Here is a 14,288-nt window from a genome sequence, read left to right as displayed (position 1 = left end):
TGCATATCATAGGCTTGTTAATAAGTTTTCCTCAAACCCTGATGTCACAATATTCTTCATATGATCCAGTTTCTCAATCATTTGCTCACCATACAAATCAAATAAGAACAATGAAAGGATATGATCTTGATTCACTTCTTTACTGATTTTAAATCGTGCAATATCCCCTTGTGCTGTTGGAGCAACTGCCTCTTGGTCGGTGTTCAGGTCCCGTGTAAGCACAATTAAATGTCCTGAAATTCTACTTTCTCAAGATGTTAACTACATTTTGTTTTGATTTGTACAAGTGAGTGCCTTTGCAAAGTCAACAAAATACGAATAAACATGTTTCTGGTGTTTGCTGCTTTCCATCAAGATCTGACATCAACAATGATAGTCTTCCTTCCGTGTCATTTTCCAAATCCAGCTGGAGTTTCTGGATATCAGCTGTTCTGTGCTGCTGCAACCATTTTTTAATTTTTTTTAGTTATCTTTAGTAAAAGTTTACTTGCATATGAACTAATACGACTCAACAATTTCTACTTTTTATTAGCTCACCTTTCTTTGTGCAATGGACATAAATATGAACCTCTTTCAGTCAGCTGGCCAAGAAGCTGTCTTCCAAATTTCATGGCAGAGATGAATGAGAACCTCCAGGCTTACAAACTTTGATTGGAACAGTTCATTTGATATTCCATCAAGTTCTGGGGCCCTGTTTTTCATCAATGCCTTTAGTGTAGCGTGAATTATTCCTTCAATACCACTGAAATGCTACCTCTGAAATGGTTGATGTCAGCCATTTCTTCTTAGTGCAGGGACTCTGTGTATTCCTTCCATCTTTTTTTTTTTTACCAACAGATAAATCAATTTATTAAAATAGTTGATTTAAGCATCTGCAATGGTGACTTCAACCTCTACTCCAGGCTCAATACTGATGGAAGTGATCTGCTTCACTGTCTCAGACGGACTGTGCAAGTCAATGAGACGCTTGTGGATCCTCATCTGGAATCGATCCCAGGTCTTAGAGCCTTCCCCACAGGGAGTTTTCCTGGTCGTAATTCTCAGAGTCTTGGTAGGCATCCTAACTGGTCCCTTCACTTTCAGGTTCTTCTCCTTAGCCCCTCTGATCAAGTCAGCACGCACTTTCTCCAAGGATTTCACGTTGCGGCTGGTCAGAGTAACTCTAATTCGGTGAATGGCCACCTCTGGTTCCACAGGTGTCTTTCCGGTGTCCTTAAATGCCATGGCGGCGGGGCGCTTCCTGACAGACTTGTTCCTCGGCGAGAGCGAACAGCGGTGAGTCAGGAATGGGAGCTGGGGACGGAGCACGGCAAGGCGACAGCCGCGTCTTCCTCAAAGAGCCCTTCCATCTTCGTTTGATGCTGGTTCCTGCTTTCTTCAATATTGCGCCCATTGAATCCTTCAATATTGCAACTCGGAGCTTGAATTGTGTTCTCCAGTTCTTTAGCGTGAGATGTGCTGAGCATTCCCTTCCCTTTGGACTTTCTAATGCAGTCTTGGCATATTTTATATAATACTTTGTCTTCTTAAACTGCCCTTGGAAATATTCTGTTTAGCTTCTTTATCATTTCCTCCATTTACTTTAACTACTCTATATCCATGAGCCCTGGTGATGTAGTAGTTACACTTTTAGGGCTGTGATCTGTGTGGTCGGCGGTTCAAATCCACCAGCAGCTCCTCAGGACAAAGACTGGGCTTTCTACTCCTGTGAACAGTTCCTATCTCAGAAACTCAAAGGGGATCGCTGTGAGTCAGCATTGACTCAATTTGGTTTGTACAAGAGTTTGTACAATTTGGTTTGTACAAGAGTACAGCATTGACTCAATTTGGTTTGTACAACAGGTCTTCTAGCATTTATTTGAGCCCTTCCTTGATTTTCTGTCTTTTTAATGATGTTTTGCTTTCTTCATGTATGATGCCGTTGATGATGTCATTTCACAATTTGCCTCACCTTCAGTTGTAAGTATTTGAAGTGTCAAATATGCTCCTGGGCTATTATCTATTTGTACATGGGGTTTATTCAGGGTCACATTTTGGCTCCCATGGAATTGTTTTGTCTTCAGCTTCCACGATTGGTAGTCTGTTCTGTAATCATCCCCTGGCTTTGTTCTGACTAAAGATATTAGACTTCTCTAGCATCTCTTCCTGAAGATGTAGTCAGTTAGATTTCTGTATATTCCATCTCAAAATGTTTGTGTATAATGTTGTTGAATAAAAGTATGTTACAAAATTCTGTCATGAGATCCACAGCATAATTTTATCACCAAGAGCTGATTTTCCAACTACTCATTCTTCTTTGTTTCGATCTTTCACATTGCAATGACCAGTGATTATCAGTACACCTCTATTTCATGTTTGATTAAGTTCAGACTGCAACAGATGGCAAAAATATTCAACCTTCATATATGGCATTAGTGGTTGGTGCATGAATTTGAATGATAATCATATTAATTGGCCTTCCTTATAAGCATATGGATATCATGCCATCACTGACAACGTACTTAGGATAGATCTTAAAATGCTCTTTTTGACAATGAATGTGATGCTATTCCTCATCAATTTATTATCCCCAGCATAGTAGACCATATGAATTTCTGATTCAATATGGTAAATATCAGTCCATTTCATCTCCCTAATGGTTCTTTATTGATTTCATTTCATTTTTACAACTTTTAAGTTTCCTAAGATCATACTTCACATATTCCACCTTCTGATTATTAATGGATGTTTGGATGCATTTCTTCTCATTTGGGTTTATGCCATGTTAGCAAATATCCTAAAAGCTTTGCTCATACACATTCTTAAGATCTACTCTACTTTAAGGAGGCAGTTCTTCCAACCTGAAGTATTTATTCATTTTCTAGCACTATATCAAACAATGTTCTGCAGCTGTTTGTAAGGTTTTTAGTGGCCTCCCCGCCCCCCAATAAGTAAATGCCACACCTTTCCTCTAGTCTGTCTTGGTCTATGTCTCATTTTCAGTTTGATGTACTAAGGTGGATTTCATGTTGTTGTGATGCTGCAAAGTATGCCACTGGTATTTCAAATATAAGAATAGTCACCCATACTGGACAGTTTTCAAATTAAGACAGAAGTACTGTGTTAGTCCAGGTAGACTTGAAAAGCAAACCCAGAGAGACCTGAATGTGTATAAGAAAGAGCTTTATAGACAAGAGCAATGAATATTGGGAAAACATCCAAGCTCAGTCCAGATCAAGACCATAAGTCTGGTATTAGCCCATAAGTCTAACACTAATCCATAAATCTCCTTTCTGACTCATGAAACACATGCACTGATGCTGAATGCAAGATGATCACAGGCCAATGGGTGGAAAGTCTTGTGGATCCAGTGATGGTGTAAGCATCTCAGCAGTGGCAGGGGTCTCCATGTGACTTCTCTAGCTCCGAAGCTCTGGCTGCCATCAGCCTATCACATATGGTTTATCAACAAAAATTTCTCTCAGGAACTGAGCATGTGATCCGCCTTCAGTGAGCTATTTCACTCCTTAGTGCCTCCAAATGAGGTCATCAAACTATGACCTGACTGAGAGGCTAGACACCACCCCTTAACTCTTAATCCTCTCATATTGACAACAGACTATGTAGCTACCACAGATACCTACTCACACAGTGTTTCAAAACACCCATAGTCTGCTCTCTGGAGCCAAAATAATACAATCCAAAGTAAATACAAGCACATCTCATTTTATTGTGCTTCACTTTATTGCAATTCACAGATAGTGCATTTTTCTTAAATAGGAAGTTTATGGCAACCACGGGTAGAGAAGGTTTATCAGCACTATTTTTTTCTAACCTTGTGTCTCTGGATCACATTTGGGTAATTCTCACACTGCTTTATTTTTTTTCATAGTGCTGTGATTGCAGAGTTAATAGACATATGCACTGGGAAACAAAAAATTCCTGAGACTTGCTGTATTGTACTATTTGCTTTCTTGTGGTATGTCTGTACACTCTTCTAAATGACTGTTCTAATAGGAGATGCCTTCTTTTGTAGGGAGTAAGCATGGTGAACTTGAAGCCTTCAAGATGATCACTTTTTAAAATAGGACATTTGTGGCTTCAATATTGGATGTTATTGACGATTTAAGAAAAGGAAGTAAAGGTGTTTTTAAGGTTTGTTAGAGTGGTTTCAATATATGTAAATCTAAATAGACTTTGCCAGCAAGAAAATTTTTGAAAAATTATTGGGCATTGCATAGCTATCATTTTTACAGCTGCCATTTAAATACACAGGCACTGACCTCTCCTTGGTGGTCTGTGAGATACTTAGAAAGGAAGTTTCACTCTTTCAACTCACACAAGATTGTTTGGTGCTTGTAGGCATGCTATGGCTGGACTTTAAGTTGTGCTGCCCTTCTCCAACTCTCACTCATTCTCACCAAAACACACGTATATGTGCATAGAAGCTGATGCTTAGCCACCTTTCTACATAAATGAGTACAAAGCTCTTTAATAAATCTTTTACTTCCTTTTCCCCAGTCTCCAATAACCTAATTTAATTATTTCTTAATGGGCCAACTTTCCACTTTACCATCTGCCTACTACATATATGTTTAAGGAAACCCATTTGCTCATTGAAATATTTTTATCCTCCTGGATTTCAGCATTTCTTCTGCTTCTAATCATCTTAATAAACGTTTCCTTCCCCCCCCTCAATTCTTACCTGTTGTATTACCAGGCTTTGGGCTCATGTCTTATTTGGGTGGCATATAATCTTCAGATTCTGAAATTTCCCACAAGAGTAAAGAGCTAGCATCAGAATATTTTATACTTTCTGAGGCTGTTTTCCAAGAAGGTGGTTAACAAAGTCCTCTACAGCAGATGATATTTTTTCTGAAGTGAGCATAAAAAATGGAGTTATTAAATAGGAAGATTCCTACCTGTGTGAGCTACATAATCTGGTGTCAATTTGGGACTTGAGAGGATTAAAAGTGAAGCGGTGGATTCTTCTCTCAATCGGGTCATAGCCAACGAGGCTTCTGGGTGGGCATGGCCTTCCCCTCAGGATTCTGGGAATTCCGGTGTTTCCTCCTTGAAGCCGGAGACACTCTCTCTCGGCTGACTTCCTGTGAGCTATCCCTGTGGAGAAGACACATGGGAGAGAGGCTGATGGAGCCAGACCTCTGGGGCTGGAGAAGCCACGTGGAAAGTCCTGCCAGTGCTGAGATGCTTACAACACCACTGGATCCAAAGACTTTCTACCCACTGGCCTATGATCATCCTGCAGTCGGTGTCATTGCATGCATTTTGTGAGTCTGAAGAGGACTTTATAGATTGGTATCAGAAATATGGGTTAATATTGGACTTATAGGCTTGGACTGGACTGGGTTGGGATGCTTTCTTAATGTACAATTACCCATTATATAAAACTCTCTTATACACACATGAGTTTCTATGGATTTGTTTCTCTAATCTACTAACACACTACCCCTACTTTCCCCTCCTCCAGTAAGAGCCTAGAAATAATAGATCTGCAAAGGAATGTACCTTTTAACAAGCATTCTAGAAGTCTCTTCTGTAGGTAATTTGTGGGCCACGGTCAGAGAAATTCCACAAAATATAAGCAAGTGATTGGGTGGCATTATAGAATTCCCTAGGTATCTACTTGGGAAAATAAAAAAATAAGATCAAAGGAAGCTATAGGTTTGCTAATTCTGCAGGTCTACAATGTCTTCAAGGGCTTCAGTTTCGTCTACCTCTCAACTCTGCATTGCTTGGCAGGTTGACTTTGTCCTCTTTTAACTCCTTACATAGTTGCCAGATGGCTTTAGCAACACTTGAGAGCACACTCAGAAATGGCCTTTTAGAAACCACCTTTCTGTTTTCTTCTAAAAACCAAGGAATCCTTTCACACAAAGGGAGTAGATCTATAGAACCATCTCATTTCTCATTAGCCTGAATTGTCACATGTTCATTCCTACATCCATAGATGTCTTGACATGGAATCCTTTCATCAGCTCAGACAGTTCATGAGTTATGTCATGGGGAAAGAGTGAATAACAAAACAGAGCATCCAGAAAGAAAATTGGAAACAGCATTGAACAGGTAACTTTCAGTGATCATGCATTGTATTGGTTTTTACAGAATTCATTGTCCAGACCATTATGGTTTCCATGATAGATGTCACTTAAAACATGAAATTTTTAAAAAATTTAAGAACTTTCTGTCTTTGTGTCTTAAAATATTAAATTGTTTAAAACACTCTAATTGTTCCCACCAAGTTCTTAGAGGCACTTAGCATAAAAAATAATGTTCCAGCAATGTGATAGGTAGGTATACTGTGCCAGTGTAGCCAAGAGGAACATGTGGGATTAATCAGGCTACAGTTTCTTTGAAGGGCAAAGAGACAAATGACTCTGCAAGGCCAACCCCTCTCTCTCTTGCTCTCTGTTGATCAGACAAGCCTGTGGCTTCTTTAGCTAGTTCTCTGCCTCAACTTGTGAGCTACACTACCTGTGGGACAAGCCAACCCATGGATGTCACTAGAGCTTGCGGTTCCTTTGAGACCACCTGTTTTGTCGCCCTGCTGGTATGTGCATCACTTGAGTTTGAGGCTGGTGGATCCTGTTACCTTGCATTGCTTGAATTTGACATCCTATCTGGACCTGCTTTACTAAACTCCTGGGCTACTGACTGTTGGTGAACCACCAGACTGTTTGCTACCAGTGGGTGGATTTTGTCTGCATTGCCCAAGGGAAGACTCAGCTGTCTGCTACCTTGACCTTGGACACAGCATCCCTCGTAAGTTGAAGAACTTCCAGTATATTAACTGCTCCATGGAAGTGAGTTGAATTGAGCTCTCTGTATTGCTCTGTGGACTAATTACCTGTTATACTCTTTCATCTTCTATAAAACAATGTGTGTGTGTTCGAATATTGTTTCTCTAGAGAACACTGCCTAATTGGTACCTAGAGTGGTTCTAGAGAAGAAAGATCATAAATATGGGCTTCTCAAATTGGCTCGCCAGTATGATTGGGCCCATAAGCACCGAGAATACTGCCTCTACCCTTAAAGGCCAATGTTACTAGAGAGGGTGGTAGTAATCCATGGTGTGAAATGGCACAGCTAATATCCACAGTATCACCACCAATAGATGAAGTGCTGGTGAGAGGAGAGGCTCTGATTGGTCATGTGTTTGATATTTTCCAGCAGTTTTGTCAGGATGAGAAGTAGAGGGAAGCTGGTTGGCTGGTCCTCCTTACAATAGAAAATGTGATCAAAGAAAGGGATAATCTCAGAACCTCTGAAGCCTGTCTCAAATGCTGAATAATAGACCTAAAAACTTCTGTATGTGCTACAAAAGAGAGTCTTCTCTCCTCTCTTAATAGAGTTCTCATTGCCAAAAAACAAATCCAGGGCTGGATTACAAAACGAGTATCTGAATTACAGTGTCAGCTGAATTGTAGGTCTAGAACAGTGTCTGATATTAAAGTAAGGGCATTAATTGGAAAGAATTGGGATCCTGAAACATGGGATGGGAACATATGGGCTGATGATCCAGAAGAGGGGGATATTGAGCTTGGAGAGTCCATCGAGCCACCCCAGTCAATAGGCCACCCTCCCACCTGAGGGGATCAAACTACTATCAGTAGAACAACTCACACTTGAACAGATTAACCAAACTGGAAGTGTTATATACGAGATTGGGCCAAAGCAGGACCTGAAGGGACAGGTAAGCTGCATGAAAAGGGGTCCAAATACCCACAGTCTCCTTCCTTCTCCAAGGCTGCAGCTATGGTCTCCTGGGGAGTTCCTTATGATAATCTAACTGAAGAACAGGAAATTCATGCTTGGTTACAGATGGCTCTGCATGACATGTGGCTGCCACTCATAAGTGGACAGCAGCAGCACTACAGCCCCTTTCTGGGATCTCCCTAAAGGACAGTGGTGAAGGGAAATCCTCCTAATAGGCAGATCTCTGAGCAGGGCACCTGGCCATTCAGGTACCTGAAAAGAAAAATAGCCAAATGCGAGATTGTATACTGACTCACGGCCTGTGGTTGTATGGTCAGGGTATTGGTGACAAGGAGTTGTGGGGAAGAGGTATATGGATTGACCTCTCTGAACAGGCAAAAAAAAATAAGCATGTCTCGTGTGAATGGTCACCAAAGATTTACCTTTAAAAAGGAAGATTTTGACAATCAAGAGGAGGATAAGATAACACGCCTTGTGGTGACTGGTCCTCCTCTTTCCTCTGCCACCCCTGTTATCGCCCAATGGGCACATGAACAAAGTGGACATGGCGGCAGGGATGGAGGTTATACATGGGCACAGCAACATGGACTTCCACTCACCAAGGCTGACTTGGCCACTGCCACTGCTGAGTGTCCCATTTGCCAGCAACAGAAACCAACATTAACTCCAAGATATGGGACCATTCCTCGGGGATATCAACCAGCAACTTGGTGGCAGGTTGATTACATAGGACCACTTCCATCATGTTGGGGCCAGCATTTTGTTCTTACTGGAATAGGCACCTACTCTGGATATGCCTTCCCTGCACGTGATGCTTCTGCCAAAACTAGCATTCATGGACTTACAGAATGCCTCATCCACCGGCATGGCATCCCACAAAGCATTGCTTCAGATCAAGGAACTCACTTCACAACTAATGTGATATGGCAATGGACCCATGCCCATGGAATCCACTGGTCGTATCATGTTCCTCATCATCCTGAAGCAGCTGGCTTGATAGAACAATGGAATGGCCTCCTAGTGACACAATGATGGCACCAGCTAGGTGGCAACAACTTGTAGAGCTGGGGAAATGTTCTCCAGGAGACTGTATACCCTCTAAGTCAGCAGTCAATACATGGTGCTGTGTCTCCAATAGCCATGTTTCATGGGTCCTGGAACCAAGGGGTGGAAGCTGGAGTGGCACCACTCACCATTACTCCTAGTGGCTCACTTGCAGCATTTTTGCTTCCTGTCCCAGTAGCCTATGCATTTCAGGCCTGGAGACCCTGGTTCCAAATGAAGGAACTTTCCCCCCTGGAAATACAGCATGATTCTACTGAACTGGTAGCTGTTAATTGCCCCTGGCTACTTTGGGTTCCTCATGCCTTTGGATCATTAGGTCAGGAAGGGTATCACTGTACTAAGTGGTGTGATTGATCCTGATTGCCAAGGAGAAATTGGACTGCTGCTACATCTACATATTGGAATTAAAGAAGAATAGGTATGGAATCCAGGAGATCCCGTAGGCTGGCATTTAGTACTACCCTGCCCACTGATTAAAGTAAATGGTAAATTACAGCAACCCAATCCTGAGAGGATGTCTAATGGCCCAGACCCCTCAGGAATGAAGGTCTGGGTCACCCCACCAGGCAAAGAATCACGACCAGCTGAGGTGCTGACCGTGAGTAAAGGTAATATAGAATGGGTAGTAGAAGAAGGTAGCTCTATCAGTTATTACCATGTGATCAATTCCAAAAGTGAGGTTTGTGATTGTCAGTTTATCTTTATATGCGCTTATTGAATCTTTCCTTTGTTCAAGTATGATGTACCAGATACAATTAGATTCAGTATGTTTTCACTTATATGTGTGATAGATGGATGATGTTAGGTGTACATATGATTTCATTAATGTCTGTAAATTATATATGGCTAAAAATTTGTGTACAGGTCCCAAGTTGGCAAGGGGTGGACTGTGTTAGGTAGGTTTACTGTGCCAATCAGACCAATAGGAACATGTGGGATTAACCAAGTCACTGTTTTATTGAAGGGCAGAGAGATAAATAGATCAGGAAAGCTCACCTCTCTCTCTTGCTCTCTGTTGATCAGACAAGTGTGTGGCTTCTTTAGCTAGTTCTCTGTCTCAACTTGTGAGTAACACTATCTGTAGAAGAAACCACCCCATATATCATGTCACTAGAGCTTGAGGTTCCTTTAAGAGCTTTTTTGCCACCCTGCTGGTTTGTGCATCACTTGAGTTTAAGGCTGGTGGATCCTGTCATCTTGCATTGCTTATAGTTTGATATCCCATCTTGGCCTGCTTCACTAAGCTCCTGAGCTGCTGACTGTTGGTGACCCGTCTTGCTGTTTGCTGCCTGTGGGACGACTCTGCCTGCATTGCCCAAGGGAAGACTCAGCTGTCTGCTTCCTTGACCTTGGACCTGGCAGCCCTCATGAGTTGAAGGACTTCCAGTGTATTTAACTGTTCCATGGAAGTGAGTTGAACCAGGCTCTCTGTACTGCTGAGACTGTCCTGGTTTTAAACTTCTGTCCCATGTCTTGGACAAACTAGAACTGTGATCCCAGAGATGCCTGTTAAGGTCAGAGAAATGCAAGGAAACTGAAACTGAAAAACAGACATGGGACTTAAAAGAGAAAATCACTTTAAATGGTGCTAAAAGAAATTGAGAGGTGAATTTACAAAACCTCTCTATTGATAATCTATAGACAATTATGATGATACAGACAAATGCCAAAAGACAGATAGAAATAGTATTATTTTTAATCAAAGAACAAGATGAATTTTGGGAAACACACAGGTTAGAAATGTTAAATCATTAGTTCTCATGTAATTAAATTCAATAAATAATATGTGGACACTGTATTAGTTTCCAAGAGTTATCAAAACAAAATACCACAAATAGGTGGCATAAAAGGAGAGAAATGTTTTTGTCTCAGGGCTTGAAAGGCCAAATCAATCTGATAGCTCAGTCATACTTCCTTTGAGGTCTTTAAGAAAGAATCATTGTAGTTTCTCCCAGCTTCTGTAGACCTGGATGTTCATTGGCTTGTAGATTCATTTTTACATGTCCGTCTGTCACTCTCTCTTAGTGTCACTGCACTGATTGAATTGACTCCCACTGTTACTCCACAATAACCTCATGTTTATTAACTGAGAACATTTTCCAAGGCCTTATTTACAAACAAAGGCTCCTTGGTGGTGTAGTGGATAATATCTTAAGCTACAAACCTCAAGATCGGTGGTTCAAACCCTCCAGCCCCTCTGAGGGAGAAATATGAAGCTATCTGCTTTTTTAAAGTTGTAAAATCTCAAAAACTCAAAGGGGCAGTTCTACTCCATCCTATAGGTTTGCTATGAGGCAAAATCTATGCGAAGGCACTGGATTTGTTTTTTTTTAATTTTTTTCTGGATTTCCAAACAAGGTCATGTTTACAAATACTAGAGGTTAGGATTCCAACATCTTTTAGGGAAACAAACTCAACCTGTAACAGATGCCTACTTTGGGTAACACATTGTCTAGCAGATATTATAAATCTCTTAAGTTAATGATCATATAAGAAAATAAACATATTATTTTAAAAATGAGTTCCCTTAGACAAAGTCATGCCAAATAACTTCATTTACTTTTGACTGAAATGGTGGATTAGAGATCAGCGGGAATTTCATAGATGTTTATTATGAATTCAACAAAGCATCTGCCAACATGGCCTGGTAGACATCTAATGGAGCCTTGGTGAAGGCTCATCTTGGTAGGCAAAGCTCGTCCAACAAACACATGATGGCTATTGTTTGAGTCAATGTTTTATTACTTAGCCCTGGCTGCACATTAAAATGACTCAACAGTTGGTTTTATTTGTTGTAATTAATACTTTTTCCCCATCTCGTACCTCAATATAAATTTCTAGGGAAGGTGTCTAGACCATGATATTTTTCAGACAGCTTCCAAGCAATTCTCATGTGTATCTATGTTAAAAGCAAAACTCGCCACCATCAAGGTGATTGTGATTCATAGTGACCCTGCAGGAAAGACTAGAACTGCCCCTGTGGATGTTAGAGACTGAAACTCTTTTAAAAAATGTTTTTTCTTTTAATTTTAACAAATCATTTTATTAGTGACTCTTATAGCTCTTATAACAACCACACATATTTGTATATATATTGCCATCATCCTTTCCAAAACATTTTCATTCCTCTTGAGCCCTTGTTATCAGCTCCCCTTTTTTCTCTTCCCGCCCCAACCCTCCCACCCTCGAGAACCCTGGATAATTTATAACTTATTTTTATTTTCATATTTTACACTGTGAGACTGTCACTCTTTTTTTTTTTAATTCTCTGGCCTTCAGTCAGCCCAGAAACAGGCATCAATACAGACCAACACTGACTTTTACTCTTTCAAGAAAAATATAACAACCTTCTCATGAGCATTTGATTCAAAGACTCTTCGTGTTTTCTGCTTTTGTTTTTGTGTTTGCGGGGGCTCTTTTGGGGGAGTCAGAGTGTGGTGGCTGAGGAAGTTTGGTGGGAAGACAAACCACTGAGTGGAGTCTCCTGCAGACTCTAACTCTTAACAGGAGTAGAAAGCCTTGTCTTTCTCCCACAGAGCAGCTAGTGGTCTCTAACTGCTGATCTTGTGGTTAGCAGCCCAACACATGACCCTCCATGACACCAGGGCTCCGGTGAGGACCACAATTTAATAACAGTCAAGTTGATAAAGAAGCATTAGAGGCTCACTGGTAAATATGATATAGTACAGAACAGGTGCATCCAATCCATACCAAGCATTTTCTAGACAAACACATGTACATAAACAAATAAATAAATATAGGGGCAAGAGGTGGTACTCTACAAGGAAGAATTACATGGAAGCCAAGATTTATTTTTTAAACTGTTAGATCTGAACTAATGCTGTGGGTCGAAGGTCCTCCCAAAGTCAAAAGGAAATAACATGTCTTAATAAAATAATAAGATCAAGAAAAAGGAAGATCAAAGAACTGGCAAATATGGATTGCCATATTGGTAATGAATATTGGATATACAGTTGACTGCCAGATAAAAATACAGAGTGCTGCTTAGAAGTGTGGATGGCAAGGCTTTGTCATGTTTATTTTGAATACATGCTCAGGAAAGACCAACCTATAGGCATGTTCATACTTGCTACAGTAAAAGTCAGTGAAAATAGGAAAATACTCCAAGAGATGGACACACATAGAATAGTGGTCCAGCTCTTAAACCTAGGTAAGGCTGGCATTACAATAGCTCTCAAGGCAAAATTTTAAAGGCAGCCCTGTTATATATGCTCAAACCATTGCTTCACGTGCAACCTTTTGCCCAGAGTTGCCCATCTCCACTCCATCAGCTAACTCTGTCCACCTGACTATTGGCTGGCCTCCTGGTTCCTCTCACCCACACTGTTGCGACCTTTTCTTTGTTGCTTGTTGCTGTTTCTCTCGTGCTTCAGTGTTTCCAACTCAATGACTGTTTCCAAATTAGTGATGCAGGTTCGCATTGTAGGGCCCCTGTCCAAAGGTCAAGGTTCCTCTCCTGGCTCTCACAGATCTGAAAATCTCCAAATCTTCTGGGAAATGGACCACTTGCCTGGTAAAACTCCTTGTCAATTTTAGAGTGTGGCTTCCCTTCGACAGATTGTACATTGGCCAATCCTTGTGGGTGGATTTGCAATACTCTTGTGGTTAGTAAACTGACCAAACACCCCAACGGATTTCTAGTCTTTCTGTTAAATGAGAAAGGAACAATAGTAATTGATGCAATGGTTTATAGGGGATTTGGGATGTGCTATAGAGAGGGTGAGGGGATTTGGAGAGCAAACGATGAAGGCAGGAGGGAGGAGGAAACACTAGAACTGATTGTGATTATACAATTCATTTTAAAAGCGATTTAGCCATGGAAGAAGATGATATATGAATACTATATTAAGAAAACCATGAGAATAAATAAATAAATAGATAGATAGATAGATAGATAGATAGATAGATAGATAGATAGATAGATAGATAGATGAATAAACTGAACCATAAATGCAGGAGAGTTTTATAGGGGCATTGAGTCTATGTGAAAGGTGGTAGCATAATTTGGAAAAGGATTGCAATAAGGATTGTACAACACCAAGAATATAATCCATGGCACGGAATTATACAAGTAGAAGTTGTGGAATTTGAGAATGTGCTGTTGTGTATATTTTTGCCACAATTAGGGGAAAAAATACATGAATAACAATGACTACAAGGAAAAAGAAACTGTTCTAGGATTGAATATGATGACAATTGTACCACTCTTCTTGATATGAATTATTGAATTGTGGGACATGTGGATGAAATGCTAATAAAACTGGTGTTTTTTTTAAGGAAGGGAAGAAAGAGAAACAGGGGGATGAAATGAGATGGCAGAGGGAGAGATTGATTGGTTCATTCATTGTAAATAAAATTTACTGAAACTAATAACATTTATAGTCATTTCAGCATGAGAAAGGAAGTTGTGCATACATCCATTTAGATACAAAATCATGACTCATTCTATGCTGTCCTTTCTAAAGACCACAAGTAAGCCTAATGTT

At 40.5% G+C, this 14,288-nt stretch overlaps 1 protein-coding gene across 1 annotated transcript; it reads right to left on the bottom strand.

Moving 5' to 3' along the window:
- Positions 1 to 827: 827 nt before the first annotated feature.
- On the bottom strand, positions 828 to 1,288 carry LOC142453007 (small ribosomal subunit protein uS10-like). The gene has a single exon (XM_075554139.1). The coding sequence runs from the start codon at positions 1,222 to 1,224 to the stop codon at positions 865 to 867; it is 360 nt and encodes a 119-aa protein (XP_075410254.1). The 5' UTR covers positions 1,225 to 1,288; the 3' UTR covers positions 828 to 864.
- Positions 1,289 to 14,288: the final 13,000 nt, after the last annotated feature.

The sequence above is a fragment of the Tenrec ecaudatus genome, chromosome 7 (genome assembly GCF_050624435.1).
Source record: "Tenrec ecaudatus isolate mTenEca1 chromosome 7, mTenEca1.hap1, whole genome shotgun sequence".
NCBI lineage: Eukaryota > Metazoa > Chordata > Mammalia > Afrosoricida > Tenrecidae > Tenrec > Tenrec ecaudatus.
The sequence above is the reverse complement of the archived record's forward strand: the minus strand, read 5'-3'. Positions and strand labels throughout refer to the sequence as shown.